Source organism: Watersipora subatra, chromosome 2 (genome assembly GCF_963576615.1).
Source record: "Watersipora subatra chromosome 2, tzWatSuba1.1, whole genome shotgun sequence".
In the NCBI taxonomy this organism is placed as follows: domain Eukaryota; kingdom Metazoa; phylum Bryozoa; class Gymnolaemata; order Cheilostomatida; family Watersiporidae; genus Watersipora; species Watersipora subatra.
This window is the reverse complement of record NC_088709.1, coordinates 70,840,167-70,857,122: the sequence shown is the minus strand read 5'-3', so window position 1 is coordinate 70,857,122 and position 16,956 is coordinate 70,840,167. Positions and strand designations below refer to the sequence as shown.

General features: G+C 37.8%; 1 protein-coding gene across 1 annotated transcript in view; it reads right to left on the bottom strand.

The window, feature by feature from the left end:
* The window catches only part of LOC137388951 (apoptosis inhibitor 5-like), a 40,520-nt gene that overhangs the window by 2,963 nt on the left and 20,601 nt on the right, over positions 1-16,956 (bottom strand). The window contains exons 8-10 of the mRNA XM_068075460.1: positions 10,448-10,644; positions 8,464-8,557; positions 3,018-3,288 (exon numbers count right to left, since the gene is read on the bottom strand). Of these exons, the coding sequence (XP_067931561.1) occupies positions 3,018-3,288; positions 8,464-8,557; positions 10,448-10,644 (562 nt within the window). The remainder of the gene's footprint in view (positions 1-3,017; positions 3,289-8,463; positions 8,558-10,447; positions 10,645-16,956) is intronic.

Sequence of the window (16,956 nt, the reverse complement as noted above, 5' to 3'; positions counted from 1 at the left end):
AACGGAGCAACGGGGACACGTCGGGAAAGTTTGCCGCTGTCAAAATTTCCCGATATTTCGCCGAGCATCGACGATCACCTTTCAAATGTAAATCATTTTGGCGATGGTAATTCCCGGTCACCAATAGCGTGATTTATTTATTTCTGCATATGATAGTCGCTGCGAGACTAGTATTTGAGTCAAGCACGCGAAAACAAAGGTTACTTTGCAAAAATTCAAAAAGAAACATGAGAACACTACGCCACGGAGTATTTCCTGATGCAAGCGGATAGGTTTGTGATAGTGTGAACATTGTTATCATAGATAGTCACCGAAGTATTGTGGCATCAACGCCGAGATACAGCGATATAGTGTGCTCCAGCCTTTAGTCTGGATATTTGATATGACAGATAAGTTTGGGCACATCAGCTGTAATCAAGGGACATTAAGTTATCTTCACACAATTGATAATCAGTTACTAATGATTTTTATTAAAAATTCAGGGAATTATTAAATTTAAGAAACACTCGTCCATTGGAGCTTTTTGTATAAATTACAAAAGTGAAATGCTTTTCAAGCATAATTTGGTGTTAGTCGACTTTCATGGTAGTGAAATATATATTTATGTAATTTATAAATATGTTAGAAAACCACAACATAAGTTTGACTTCGTAAATTTATTTTATATTCAGTAAAACAAAACGGGTGTAATACTTTGGGTGAACGGAAATTTCCATAACCAACATGCCGTTATCATAGTTGTCCAACTTCCATTACTTGGTCTTTTAAAAATCTTGGTAGTTTTGTAATTTTGCAAAGTTTCCTTGCACGCAAAATATTACAACTGCAAACTCATACACTAGTGCTCTGCATTTTGAGGGAAGATTTCTGTGTTTAGGACTAATCCGAACATTTATTTTTCATCGTGTTTTCTTGAAGCCATCTACATAAGATAAATATTTCGAGATAAGGTTGAAAAATTAAACGAGTTTTCTCGGTAGGTTATAAGATATCAGCGCTGAAAGTGACAGAATTACAATGACAATAAAATAGACGTGTAAGAACAATAGACATAGTTTTATTGAATGCGGATACATAAGATAAATATTTAACATAATTAACTAATTATGTTAACATAATAATTAATAACATAATAAATAAAATAACATAACATAATAAACATTAATAACATAATTAAATAACATCTACATAAGATAAATATTTAATTTTTGGTATTTAAATTGATTTCGTTTTCTCACAAGATAACTATTTTAAAGTACAGTCAAACATGGATAACTCGAACTTCAAGGGACCGAGCAAAAGTGTTCGAATCATCAGAGCGTTCAAGTTATCAGAGCACTGTCACAAGTCCATATATTTACTTATTTATTAGTAGATACATGTACATATACAAACTATAATATAAATCAAAAGCACAAATCGCTTGTTTCAAATTAAATGCTTCTAATGTAAAGTTTAAAACGTTTTCATGAAAAAGTATAGAGATTTTTCTATCACTTGAGATTGGTTTGTTGTTTGAGGTGATGTTATTGCCAGGATGTTTTTCAGATTGACATTGGCAAAACTTGATCGTTGTTGAAATGCTCAAAAGAAAAGACATTTTTTTCTTTTGGGGTTTTACCCACGATCAATTTTGCCGTTTTTTCTTGAAGTTTATGCAGATTACCTTACTTTACCTGGGATTCGTTAAGAGCAACACTCCGAGGCAGTTCACTTAAAAGTTTTACGAGGTTTTACGGTACATTCTATATCACTCACGCTTTTTTAATAAATACTTATTGAATGTACACACGTATTCTGTGTTTAGGTCAAACGATGAATAGTTTTTTGTAGCTCAGACAACGTATACGTTTAATTACAACATTTTTTAAGACGTTTTAAACATTCAACATTCCGACGTTGATTCAACACGGAATCAACGTCGGAAAACTATTCATCACGGGCTAGCCGGGTCACGCACTCAAGGATTTTCGCCACGCACATACAAAACAACATGCGATTTTTGTTTTGTATGTGCGTGGCGAATATCCTTGCGCGCGTGACCCGGCTAGCCCGTGCTATTCATCGTATCGCAGTATAAATCAAATTTCACCAAACTTTTAGAAAAGTCGTTGACAAAAATATTTTGCCGATGGTGGTAATAACGACGCTTATGAATTACGAAAAGATGAAGTTTACCTCTATGGCTTTGAATAAAGTGATTTTCTAAAGCGATAACAACCGTTTCGATAGCCGTTGGGCAAAAAAAACAGTTCGAATTAACAGTGTTGAGTACGAGTTATCTATAGCAATTTATCATTACATGGGAACGGACCAAAGGAAATGTTCGAATTAACCATGTGTTCAAGCTATCCGTGGACGAGTTATCCATGTTTGACTGTATTACAGTGCACGGTATATAGTCCTATGTAGGTCTGCCTTATACATGTATGTGATTTTTCCTATAAACAGGCATCGTATCGATCGAACCTGAAAATCAGGTAAACCAGACACCCACCATACCTGTTAGTCTGGTTTAAGGAGGGGTGACTGTACTACTATGTGAAGGGGAGGATGCTGCGAAACAATTGGCCGCAAGCCAATCACTGTTACTTCAGCAGATCAAGGGATGTTTCGCTCAGGCATTAAACAAATCAAATATCAGTACTGATATTTGTTATATTTATATAAAATTATATATAAAATTATACATTATATATAAAATTTATATCATAAAAGAGTACTTACTCTTTTATGATATACATTTCCTTAGTTTGAAGGAGTATTTCCATAACAGAAAGTTACTCGCATGCGAATAGTGGCGAATGAGTGAATCAACCAACTCTCCAAATGCTGCTTACCTCTTCAGCTTTAATCGCAACACTCAGAACGATACACAAAGGCAACTTGGTGGCAGTCCGTAATAGTCCTCTGCTGGCTGAAAGGTTGCCATGGCAGTACTGTGATCAAACTTAACTGTTTTCAAATGCCTAATTGCACATTCTAGCCCTCCCTTTACTGTTAAAGCAATCACTCACCTGGAGCAGTTCCCGCTTTGTCGCTGAACTTGCCGGTAGGAGGGGCATAGACCACCCTATCCATATGCATGGCCCCGGTCTTAACATTTTTAGACTTTACAGCTGCAGATGTTTCAGTTGATGATCTTTTGGCAGCCACTGGAGCTGGCTCACTAGCCGGTTTCCAAGAGAGCTTCAGCTGCACCTTATAGCTGGGAGGTACATGCATGAGATCTTTGATAATATGTTGGATGTTGGTGGTAGTTCTATAAGCAGCCATCTTCACTTTGTCCTGTTGTCATAAAAATGCGCAAACCATTTTAACAATTTTACATTTACAAATAGAGAGTAATTGTTAGAGTGCCGTAAAACCTCTATTTCAACACCACCTTTATTTGAATGCCACCTCTAATAGAACGCCGCCATAGGAGAAGAGTTAAAAAATACAGCGCCACCCTTTTGTAGAACGCCATTTCTATTTGACTGCCACTTTGACATTCTTTAATCATTACGAACCCATAATAGGAAGTGATCAGTAGAACAGTGTGACCAAAATAATACTAATAATGACTCAGTTACACCAACAACAATTAATTCTCTTGTCTTTGTGGTACTGTTGCCATGCTTTAAGTAACAATGTACTTGAGAAGATCAATCGTCATAATCATCAGAACTACACTCTGATTCGAAGTCACTAAGGTATAAATTCGATCCATCGTTTTCAGATTCATTCATAATGTGGTTTACAATCTGACCTGAAGGTTTTAAAGCGTTTTGATGATCAATGAGAAGGCTTCAAAGCGTTCTAATAAACAATGATAGTACTCTTCAAGAACACCATATGATGTAATAGCAGCCATTGCAATGTCATAGCAAAGTCTGTTTCCTACCTCCAAAGCTTTACGATTTTTTCTTTAAAACTTTGAAAGCGAGACCATCAGAGTAATTAATAACTGTATCCGGCATATTAGTTTTACTCAAAGTAGTTTCTTTTTGAACTCGGTCTGATACTTTGACGTATGTGAAAAGTGGTTTAACAAAAATGCTGAGGCCGACAGCATAAATGTCGATCTGTCCAAAGGAGAGTGTAAAACAGGCGACATTAGCATTATGTTGCTCGTAAAAGGGCTAAATTTATCTTCCTACAATTCTGATGAGCTAGTTGAAAAATACATCGCCGTGGTATTCAATTAGAGGTTTTCCGGTAGATTTAAGATATATTTTTACGCAGCAGTAGCCAAATACCACGTGCATAACTATAACTACCAGCAAACTGCTATACTAGAATATATATGCTTTTGTTAACCTTTGGAACCCTGGCTGTCCTTGTCAATGTGTGCCAGTATCCCTGGGCAATTTGTTCAACGATAGGTTTCAAAACTTTTATTAAATATATCCAAGTCTGCTCGTAATCTAATGATATTTAGTAAAACACTACTAAAAAGGCCACACAGAGCAAACGTCACCAAAATAAAAACAAGTGTTTAACAATTCTTCGGGCTAAACCCATAAAAACCCGTATGATTTTTAAAACCTTCACAGTAGCATCATATCCATCGAGCACATGTTCATCATCATTTTATGACTCAAAATCATCTGGAAAATTATAGTTAGTATCACATAATTCTTCATCTGCATCACAATCATCAATGACCTACCAACAAACGAGTAGTATCAATATTTTGGCGATACAGTTCCAATAAAAATTGTTATTATAACAAAGGAAGTAGATGCAAATATTTAAAAACAGTTGAAAATGAAATTTCAGGTCTAACGCCCTGTGCAAGAATTAATTTGATTGGTTTACGCTGTTACTTATAAACATCTTTTGTAAACAGAGCCATGTGAATGCTGGTATTCCGGCTGTTAGGGTTCTTGACACAGTACACCCCCCCCCCCCCCCGCAATGCCAGAATACAAGTCGTTCCGAATAATGCAATTTGTGAAACCATCAACACCAACCAAAATCTGCTGGTAGAGTAGTGCACAGTTACTGTAATGAAACACGATTCTAGGTACTTATCCCATTCAAACCTTTTCATGTACTAGTAGGGAGGAGACTAGCAAACTTAAAGGTTGACTTGTAACAAAATTCACATTACAGTTATTTGATATTAAAAGATTCATCATGTCTTACTCTGTTGTGTTGTAGGTGCAAAATCTAATCTACGACGGTTTTGTGATCGCTGCAAGTAACTATTTGTTTTTGAGCTTTTAAGAGTTTGTAATCACATTTCCACTTATTTGGCACCTACAACACAGCAGAGTACAACGGTGAATCTTTTAATATCAAATAACTGTAATGTGAATTTTGTTGCAAGTCAATCCGTAACATTCATGTCTATTGGTAGGCCAGCAAACCTAGCGTGTTAAGATGACAATGGTCATCCTCATAACCTCTCAAATAATGAATAGCCTATCTTATTACAGTAGAAGAACCACAGTCTAGAACAGAGTTCAGCGTTCTATCAAATATTTATACAGATTTCTAAGGTTAACAATAACATTTAAAGATGATTTGTAAAGCGCATACAAAGGTTACATACTCGTTATGTTATGCAATTTTAACTGTAGCCAGGCGTGACTGTCTGCAAACGCTAATAGACAGCTGTAAAACTGCACTCTAGCCTTTAATCATCCGTATTGTATTTACGCTGGAATTTGATTAATGCTGACTCTCTTGGAAACAAATCGATGCGGAAGCCCTAAAGCTGTTCATTGCTCCGTATCAGTGACTCAACCATGCATTCACAATCAGTATCTAAGTCAGCTGCTAATCTAATGACCTAATGACTTAATTATATATGCTAGTAAATATGCCTCTAAATTATGTCTAGCTGAGACAACATCTGAGAAGTTGTTTTATATTTACGTAAATACATTTAGGGCTTGCGAAAACAGCATAAATAGTAACGGCAGTGCATAAACTGGCATTTTTGATAAACTATTGTGAAAACCTAGTTAGACCATAAACTGTCATTATCTAGATAAGGTTATCTGAATAACGAAGAGCGAGTAGTTTATAAAATTATGACTAACATACATGTAGCTGTAGTACAGCGTAATTAAATTATCTAAATGACATCAAAGCTTAAGTTGTTTGCACTAGCAGAGAACTTCTATATACAGTTAGAAGGGCTGTATCCTAAGGTCCCACAGGTTGGTATGGTGATTCTGCTAGACAATTTACTGAATGATAAACGAAGCCTGTAAATATTCTCTCTGCAATCGGAGTTATTCAGATAATCTAATAATTCAGTGAGGGCAAAATTATATTAAATGCAAAGAGTCTAAACTCAGTCAGTTTATCTAATTAAAGAACTAACTACAATCCCTTAATCCATGACTTGTTAATCCATGACTTGTTAATCCATGACTTGTTAATCCATGACTTGTTAATCTAGGACTTGTTAATCCATGACTTGTTAATTTGTGTCTTAAGTTATCATTAAAGTATGACTACACACACAGACTGATGTTTGAGGTCTCATATGCAGTTGTGGCTAGCATGCTTGTTTTTTTTATGGTACTTGGTCTACACTTGCAATTTGTAAATAATATCCGATTCTCCTTTATTTCCTAATTGTGGTTGTGAAGGTGACAAGTCTGGTAGCAAAGGTGCTGGTGACAAGTCTGGTAGCAAAGGTGGCGGTGACAAGTCTGGTAGCAGAGGTGGTGGAGACAAGTCTGGTAGCAAAGGTACTGGTGACAAGTCTGGTAGTAAAGGTGGTGGTGACAAGTCTGGTAGTAAAGGTGGGGGGTGACAAGTCTGGTAGCAAACGTGCTGGTGACAAGTCTGGTAGCAAAGGTGGTGGGGACAAGTCTGGTAGCAAAGGTACTGGTGACAAGTCTGGTAGTAAAGGTGGTGGTGACAAGTCTGGTAGTAAAGGTGGTGGTGACAAGTCTGGTAGTGAAGGTGGTGGTGACAAGTCTGGTAGCAAAGGTGGTGGTGACAAGTCTGGTAGCAAAGGTGGTGGTGACAAGTCTGGTAGCAAAGGTGGTGGTGACAAGTCTGGTAGCAAAGGTACTGGTGACAAGTCTGGTAGTAAAGGTGGTGGTGACAAGTCTGGTAGTAAAGGTGGTGGTGACAAGTCTGGTAGCAAAGGTGCTGGTGACCAGTCTGGTAGCAAAGGTGGTGGGGACAAGTCTGGTAGCAAAGGTGGTGGGGACAAGTCTGGTAGCAAAGGTGGTGGTGACAAGTCTGGTAGCAAAGGTGCTGGTGACACGTCTGGTAGTAAAGGTGGGGTGACAAGTCTGGTAGCAAAGGTGGTGGTGACAAGTCTGGTAGCAAAGGTGGTGGGGAAAAGTCTGGTAGCAAAGGTGGTGGTGACAGATCTGGTAGCAAAAGTGGGAATTGTGACAAGTCTGGTAATAAAGGTGGTGGTGACCAGAGCCGTATAGTTTCACAGAGTCCCGTGACCGAAAACCGGAAAAAAAAACGCTTGATTCCAAACAAACCCGATCAACATACTGATCTCCAATGGAATATTCTTACCTCGCTCTCAACATCTCACTCTTTTGCATTACTTTACTTTATTACAAAAAACCATTTGTAGTTTCTTGTAGGAAATTTTTTTTTCAAATGGTGTATAATACAACGATCAATTTTAGAGCAACTGCCAATGGGAGTAATTTTTGTTGGTTAGTGTTGCGGCCTCTCCATTATTACTTATATAAAACAATAGTGGGCGCGGCTTGTGTGTTTGGAGCCGTGCGAGCTCCGACATACGCATCCGTTAGCGGCGAAACTCTGTGAAGTTATACATCTCTCTACTGTCAGAGTCATATAGCTTTACAAAGTCATGCGACCAAAACCGGAAACAAAAATGTCTGATTCCAAACAAACCCGATCAACATACTGATCTCTAATGGAATATTCATACCTCGCTCTCAATACCGCTCTTTTTTTCATTTACTTTATGTTTTTACAAAAACGTTATTAGTAGATTTTTGTAGGAAATTTTGTTTTCTTTCAAATGGTTCATGATACAACAATCAATTTTAAAGCGACTGCTAATGGGAGTAGTTTTTGTTGATTAATGTTGTTGTCTTTCCATTATAAATTATACAAAAATAGTAGGCGTGGCCTGTTTGTTTGGAATCGAGCGAGCTCCCGTATACGCTTCTGTTGGTCGGGGGACTTTGTGAAACTATACGGCTCTGGTGGTGACAAGTCTGGTAGCAAAGGTGGTGGTAAGTCTGGTAGTAAATGTGGTGGACGTGACAAGTCTGGTAGCAAAGGTGTGCTTATCATGTCTGGCACATTTTTCTAATATGTGCCCTTCACTAAAAGAAATAACTTGCAGGGTGATTGAAAAGCTGTCACAAAAACTGCCTCTACATTGGATTTTCGGCTGATATCTTAGAAACATGAGCCGGACACATCGACTTGACTATTCTGGCCCAAGGCACAAGCTAGACCATACCCATGAAGGATGAGCTAATACAGCTGCCTTAGAAATCTTACCTCGTCTGATTTGACACTGTCTGGCTTCTTTCCTTGCAAATCCGCTCTCAGCTGCTTAATATAAGAGGCAACTCCTCGCGCAAAGTACTGTAACCTGAAATGATTTCAGAGGTTAGATGTCAGACTAGCAGTATAACACACAGATGCGTCTGTATTAGTGCTGGGCACGAGTACTTCTTGGTCAGCGGGTTTAGACCCGCCCCCTTCTGTTCGGGTTTCTCGAGTATCGGGTAGCTAGTAGTGCTAGGCTCGGGTATTCCTTTGCCTACGGGTTTTTCGGGTATCGGGTTTGTTGATATGGATTGTATGTTTAAATTTTCTAAATAGATATATCTTCAAATTTACAAAGCAATTATACTTCTTTTCTGTTTATTTATCATTTTTCAGTTTTCATTGACTGACATTCGTACTCGCAGCATTAACAGGTGGATTGTTAAACAGTCAAGATAGTCTGGGGCTACAGGCCATTTTCATGTCAACAGGTGGTAGAAGATAGGGTCTATGGTAGCTTAATACTTAAGCATGTTCTATGTACCTCTCTGACTTTTGTAGATGGTGCTCCAAATCTCATAAAAAACTTTACATTATCGGCTTTTCCGTTAGTAAGGCTGGTTGGCTTAGTGAAACTTGGTTATAATGAATTATGTAATCCATAATAGCTAGCTGTGGTAATCAATTTAAACAGAGTTATTAAATTTTCACTGCTACTATCAACGCTGATAGCTTTTTCTCACAAGGCGATAGCGGAAACAGACTAAGGACCTATGTGTTATCGATGATAGCGAACACGCGCCGTATTAAAAATGGCATAGATTTGTTTACGAAGCCGATTTGGCTAATTGCGCAAATAAAATTTGATGTAAGTATTTCTTCTCACCTTTTAATGACAAGTAATCACTGCCTGACTACAATATTTCTAGTAGGCATAGTAAATAAGGTATGATATATTTTATTCTATCTATTAAATTAAAGACTCGTTAAACTCCATTGTCATGCTTCCTTAGCAAAAATGACACAGAGATGCCCTGTGGTCCCAGACTAAGAGCGCAGGATGCAATAGACCGGGTTTTTGTTAACACTACCCGACGGATCCGTGTACCAAAACCCGAACTTGAAAGTCAAAACCCGAACCCGAAGGACCGGAATACCCGAAATCTCTATTACCCGATACTCGAGAGAAGATAAACCCGCGAGTTCAACGAGTATTACTACCCGTGCCCAGCACTAGTCTGTATGTTATACTGCCACATGCCAGTCTAGCAGTGGCATCGTGGTGTAACGCAAATCTCTAGGCAGCTACAGATATTCTCCAAGTGGCTACCAAGGGTACCAAAGGCAGATCTCAAAAAGTACACTAATGCCACATTACGGTAACCTCTCACTACTTGACTGTTCAGCATTAAAGGCTTCAGTACTTCGCGGGGTAAAAACATCCATTCAAACAATTGTTTAAGTTGAAATAAATAAAAATTAAAATAGGCCTACATGAAAAACTCTCCCCAGTGAGATCCCTTCACTTGCATCAATGTGATAGCAACCACCGTGGTTGGCGGTTTTTCTTGTTATATTTTGTGAAGAATAAAAGTGTAAAGTTATTTGTGACACCCTTCATCATGTCTCTCAAATGCCATCAACCCTCTAAACTGCCTAATGAGCCTGAGGAAAGGGGAGCATGCATACAATTAATAGAGAGTGACTTTATTAGACACTAGTAAACTCATCTTAGTTTTTATTTCACTGTTTGTCACATATGGCGAGGGTGCCTGACTGCCAGTCCTGATCAACCGCACAAATTGAGTGATTACTGTGTGTCCAACCAATTGAAACACGCTTCTAGTACATAATGCATGAAAACACTGCAGTCAGTAATAAGACAGCATGATTGTGTATTTGAATTGATATCTACATATCAACAGGGAGATATGAGGAACCCTGCATCTGATTAGCAACCCTTCCTCCTGTCTACCAACAACCATAGACAAACCTAATTTTGAAATCCTTGGCCCTTTCGGTAACCTCAGCATTGTCTGGCGCTGAGAGAAACTCGGGACATCTTCTGCCAAACTGGTGAAGAGTGAATAGGAGACACTCCACGTAGGAGAACTGGAGGGCAGGTGTCGGCGTGCTGTTCTCCGTGTTCTCTAGATCTATGACCTCAGGGGGTGGTAGAGGCATGTACTCCTGTAAAGGAACAGAAAATTCATAGAGATGTGTATATTTACATCAAACATTACCTTTGCATCTTAAAGGCTAGATGCGCCATTGCTAAGTATTAAAGGAATCAACTAAGAAACTTACCTGATAAGGCAAGTGTCAACGGATTATAAAATCGAAAAATGCAAAAATGGTCCTGGGGAGCAGATAATGTAACATGAAATGCTATTGCTATAGTGATAATAATGCACATGTCGCCACCGTGATATGCCCCTTTTTATTTGTTGAGTTTGAACTCTGTGAAGCGAGTCCTTGTCAGCAGGAAGTCATAGCGGAAAAAATTAGAGCCCTACTGTAAAAAGCATCGCGCGGCACCAGTCATCATACGATTTGACTGCCACTCCTACTGACCAACCTTATAGGAAAATTCTAAGCGTAATAAAAAAAAATGAAAAGCCAGGCCATTGTAATATAGCTTACTATAAGCCATCAAAACAAAAACGCTGAACCGCCAATATTGAGCATAATTTATAAACTAAAATATTATGGAATTACGAGCTGATCAAAGCAAGAAGAATCTAACACAACATGTCACCAAGGGGAGAAAAGGATGTAAGCACCAAATACAAAAGCCAGCGTACAACCTCAGTAATTTTCTAGACACTCACAACTTGGAAACACTTTTGAGAACTCATTCGGGAAACAACTTGCCAAAAAATATTCAAATTCTCAGCCATGATTTTATGATTTAATTTCCTTCAAAAGGGGCAGCCGTTATGCAGTGGCAACTAAAACCTTGGTTCACATTATATCGCCGTAGTCCGCGTTTTCCTTTCGGCGTTCATCGGCGATTATGTGAACCATGAACCAATGACATGGACGAAACAATGCGGACACGTCGGAAAAGTTTGCAACTGTCAAATTTTCCCAATATTTCGCCGAACATTGACAACCACCTTTCAAATGTGAACCATTTCGGCAATGGTAATTCGCTGTCGCCGATAGCGTGATCTATTTATTTCTATTTATGACCGTTGCTGCGGGACTAGTATTTGATTTCAGTTATGCGAAAACAAAGAGGTTTCTTCACGAAAATTTAATTAGGAAAATGAGAACACTACATCATGGAGTATTTGCTGAAGCAAGCGGATGGGTTTGTAATAGTGTGGACATGGTTATCACGGAGTATTTGCTGAAGCAAGTGGATGGGTTTGTAATAGTGTGGACATGGTTATCATGGAGTATTTGCTGAAGCAAGCGGATAGGTTTGTAATAGTGTGGACATGGTTATCACGGAGTATTTGCTGAAGCAAGCGGATGGGTTTGTAATAGTGTGGACATGGTTATCACGGAGTATTTGCTGAAGCAAGCGGATGGGTTTGTAATAGTGTGGACATGGTTATCATGGAGTATTTGCTGAAGCAAGCGGATGGGTTTGTAATAGTGTGGACATGGTTATCACGGAGTATTTGCTGAAGCAAGCGGATGGGTTTGTAATAGTGAGGACATGGTTATCATGGAGTATTTGCTGAAGCAAGCGGATAGGTTTGTAATAGTGAGGACATGGTTATCATCGACAATCACCGAAGTACTGTAGAACTAGCCTTTAGGGCTACATGGGAATTATTTGCATTATTTACGAATATAATTGGTTTTCCTGTGTGGCGCTAGTGCAATTAAGGCTGTTTGTAACATATAATTATGAAACAGAATGGGACAGTTGAACGCTTTTCAACGACATACGTGGAGGCAAGATAGAAAAAAGAGGAGACAAATCTACACAATCACTTGACAACACTGCAATTTATGGGCAGAGAGTATCCATTTATTTGTCTTACCAGAACAATCAAATCAAACTGTCCGTGTACAAAGTTAATCTGCTCTGATATCTGCTTCATATATATAGCTGTTGTATGTCAAGAAAAATAGGTTTATAAAAATACATATTATATTATTTAATTTAATAGCATGAGATAACGATAAACACTTCATCTAATCACACTTAAGCGTGAAAACGAATGCATTATACATAAAACAATGCAAAAACCAAAATGTAAAATCCTAAACTATATGTAAAAACTAAAGTTTGATTGTAGCGTGATTGATAGAAATAAGTGGGTTAACTTACTCGACTTACAGACAAGAGATAGTTTGGAATAATTATATTTTTTTGATTGTTTTAAATTTAATTAAAAATGTTCGTTAGCTTTTCGATTTCTACTAAAAAATTGTAATGTTTAAAGAAATTTCAAACAATGTATATAAAAAATTACTATGCAAATAGAAAAACATATTTGCTCAAAATTCACGTGAGACATCAAAAAGTTTGCATGTTGAGGTTGATCATACAGGAGGTCAAAGTTGGATTGTAGCGCGTCTTATGGAAAAGAGAGCTATGTGATCATTTTATTACTAACAGTGAAGCACAAATAGTGATAAAAGGTTAACACATGACAACTAGTACTTTGGAATCTCGCTAGCATTACTTTCACAACAACTATAGCAAATGGCAAATTTCCTTTATAATTGACCAGAATGAAGGAAGTTTTTAGTATCTGGATAGCTGTCAATAGTGAAGCTGCTTGTGGATGAAAACAGTAGTTAAGCTCTCTAAAGCAGTGCAATAACCTGTAATTACAGCCTACTCTGACAGCTTACGCAGGTGATTGAAAGCTCATGATCGCAATTACACAGCACGGCAATGCAATATGCCAGCAATCATGGGCACATGCAAGCTATTAGTGAAAACTTTTAGTTACTGCAACTTTTCTTTCCTATTAGATGAGTTGTCGACCAAGCAACCTGCAGTCGGTGCAGTTAAACTAGACATCTATCATTTGACACAGATGTTGAGCAGGCATTGTGGAGCTAGGCTATTTCATGACAAATTAGCTCCTTTTGAAGTAAAAATTGTGTTGAATAACTCCTAGTGTATTCTCTTAGTGATTAGGGAGACTAAGGGACTGAGAAAAGGGTTTAACTATGGCTACACACACCGACGAAATGAATAATTTGCGTAACCAATACGTCCTTGACTGCTGAACGACATTTTGGTCAACCAGTAAAGAAAAATTGGTACATTGGTGATTGACCAAAAGAGTTGATTTCCGATTAACATAACCAGATTCATTGAACATAATCCTGATTCCATTTTATTCATGTTTCTCTAATTAATCTTTTATTTTCATTTGATATTCGCTTTTGAACCTCGACAATAAGAAATATGGTTTAACATATATATATGTGGACGAAGATATTCTTACCTTTAATAGATATGTCAATAAATACTTGTATTATATAGTACTACTCAGTACACATTATATGACTAATCTTTAGCCACTTGATCTAGTGAAAACTAAACGATTTTTCTCTTGTTTGAATCATTTCGTGAGCCTAAACTCTTTTGTAATTGACCGCTTTTATCGTAAATATGTAGCTCTTTTTTCCCTTCAGCAACAATACAGCAGTGTGAATAGCTCTGCTTACACTACTTTCATCACAAATTGCTGATTACCCATAATAGATAATTCACATGCTGACAATTGGAGTAATGAAAAATCCAGCAAGGTCACAGCCTTCATTCGCAAGGGCCAATTCCCAATGGACAATCTGCCAGGTAACGAGACACGTCATTCACGGTGCTTTCGGATTCGCTACACATGGGGCGGTTGGGGATGGGGGTACAAAAATCCCAATCTAGTATCCTTCAAAACTTTAGGAGCATTATGATAATGTTTGCCTTGAATGAGGTACATGAGGTCATATGATAACCAAGTCAGTTAGTTGAGACATGCAGAATGGGTGACGATACAACGTTAAAAGCCATGACCCAATATCTCTATAACTGCGCTACTATTTCCGGACTACCGTGACTGACTGATGGCCTAATAACAAACGCTGTCAGTTTGCATAAAAATAGTTTACTGAATTAGTTCCCAGGTCATCAATAGAGTAATTTTTGTGCTGGTTACATATCAGTGAAAGGGTAGAAGATAACTACAAGTTTATGGGTAGGCGTATGACAAGACTAGAGGCTGGTACACACTATATCGCCATATGGCATAAGTAACTCCACAATACATCGGTGTTGGTCAGTGATAGTATTGTTCACATTATCACAAACCCATCTGCGTTTACATCAGGGAACAGTCCACAACATAACATGTTCATTATGCAATGCAGTTATGGAAACGATGAAATACTAATCCTAAAGTAACTATCATAAAAGGAAATATATATCAAACGATCCGCGACAGTCAAACACCATCCCCAAAGTTGTGCACATATCACACAGGCTGTCATGGATGCTTGGTAAGTCGGTTATGTTTCACAGCTGCAACCAATCCTGAAGTATCCGCGTTACCTCAATGATGTCATCAGTTCACGGTGTACATAGTCGGCAAAAATTAAAACAGGACAACACAGACATCTATGTATATATTTCTCAAAGTATGTCGTCCGTGTGTTGTATGTCGTATGTCTGTCTGCATTCCGGCTATAGCTTTTATTAGAATAACTGCAGCTGAACAACAATGCTGACGCAATGTCGTGGAGTACCGTCATTAGAAGCCTAGCAGCTTACTGCAATTTTCCATTGGCAATGTGCCAGGCTAATAGCTTGAAAGTTACAGTTTGACAAATTTTTAAAACCTTTACAGTTGTTTTCATTTTTCTCTTAATTTATTTAAACTACACAAGACAATTCTCTCATGATATGTAGTTTAAAAGTTAGAATGGTAAATGTTGTTATATGTTAAATACTAATCAATTTTTTGTCCAGACTTTTTTTATTATCCGGGGAAACGCCGGGTAGCACAGTTAGTACCGCTATATAGTGTGAACCAGCCTTAAAACTTCATTCTCTGACTGGTGTTTTTTCAACAAGCATATCCCTTCTGGGGTAGACAGGAAACCTGAAAGCTCTACAAACAAGTCTTGCATTAATTAACTATCTCTGTCAAATCAGATAGGCATCTAAATAGAAAACTTTAATCGAGGCTAATGTTAACAAACATCCTCTTGCAGCTGACACATGTTTACAATCTCAGTGACACTAGAGTGTCAAAGGACATATGGGCTCATGAGATGCCACTCCAGTCTCATAGGCTATAGTGATTCCAATGCAATAACAGAAACTACTGTACTGCTATTGTTCAAGGATCAAGATATCTTATCATCCAAATCCCAAAAATTCTGACAGTTCGAGTGGAAGATGCAAAGTTGAGATTTGATCCAACTAGTATAAACAATTATGAGCAAACAGCATAATGTTAAAGGTTGACTTGCAACAAAATTCACATTACAGTTATTTAGTGTCAAAAGATTCACCATGTCTTACTCTGCTGTGTTGTAATTGCAAAATATGTGAAAATGTGACTACAAGCCCCTAAAAGCTCAGAAGCGAGCAGTTAATCGCAGCCATCACGAAAAGTTGAAAACGCCGTAAATTAGAACCCCTTTTCAAAACAGCTCAAATGGGAAGTAGTTGAACGAGATGACTTCCGTTTACACTTTCATGCAACCTCATTCATCGAAATATTTTCACAAATATACCTCACGCATTCAATAAAACCATGCCTATTGTCATTACGCGTCTGTTTCATCATCATTGTAATGCTGTCACTTTGAGCACTGATATATTAAAACCTACCATGAAAATTCGTTTGATTTTTTAACCTTTGCTCGAAGGAGTGCATATCATCCTCTGATAAACATGACGAGCCTGTTGGTCACGTGTGATAGTCGAAAAATCCTGCAGAAATTCACATTTCTTATTGCCTTTCAATTCACGTGATGTGTCAGAACAATAACCAAATTGTTTGAGTACGTCAGAGAAATGAATTGATTCTACACTACGACGTTTTCGTGATGGCGGCGATTAACTGTTCGTTTTTTTTAGCTTTTAAGAGCTTCACATTTCCACATATTTTGCACCTACAACACAACAGAGTAAGACATGTTGAATCTTTTGATACCAATTAACTGTAATGTGAATTTTGTTGCAAGTCAGCCTTTAAAGATGAACTTACAAATTTTTTTATGTAGAAAGTATCATCAGAAAGTATCAGAATTTTTCTATCTTTTGCAATTGTTTTTGATGTTTGAGGTGATCCTAGTGTCAGGATGTTTCAAGCTTAAAATCGACAAATTCGATCGAAGTTAAAAAGCTCATATCAAGAGAAAGTATGATTATGATGTCTATAGTTGTAAAGTGACTGACAGAATAGAGACACGCCACGTTTCAACTTGAATGCAATAGCTGATGTCAACTATAACAACTAGTGACATCATTTTGCACACGTTTTGTTCTGAGCACCTCAAACACAATCAAGTTTTGTC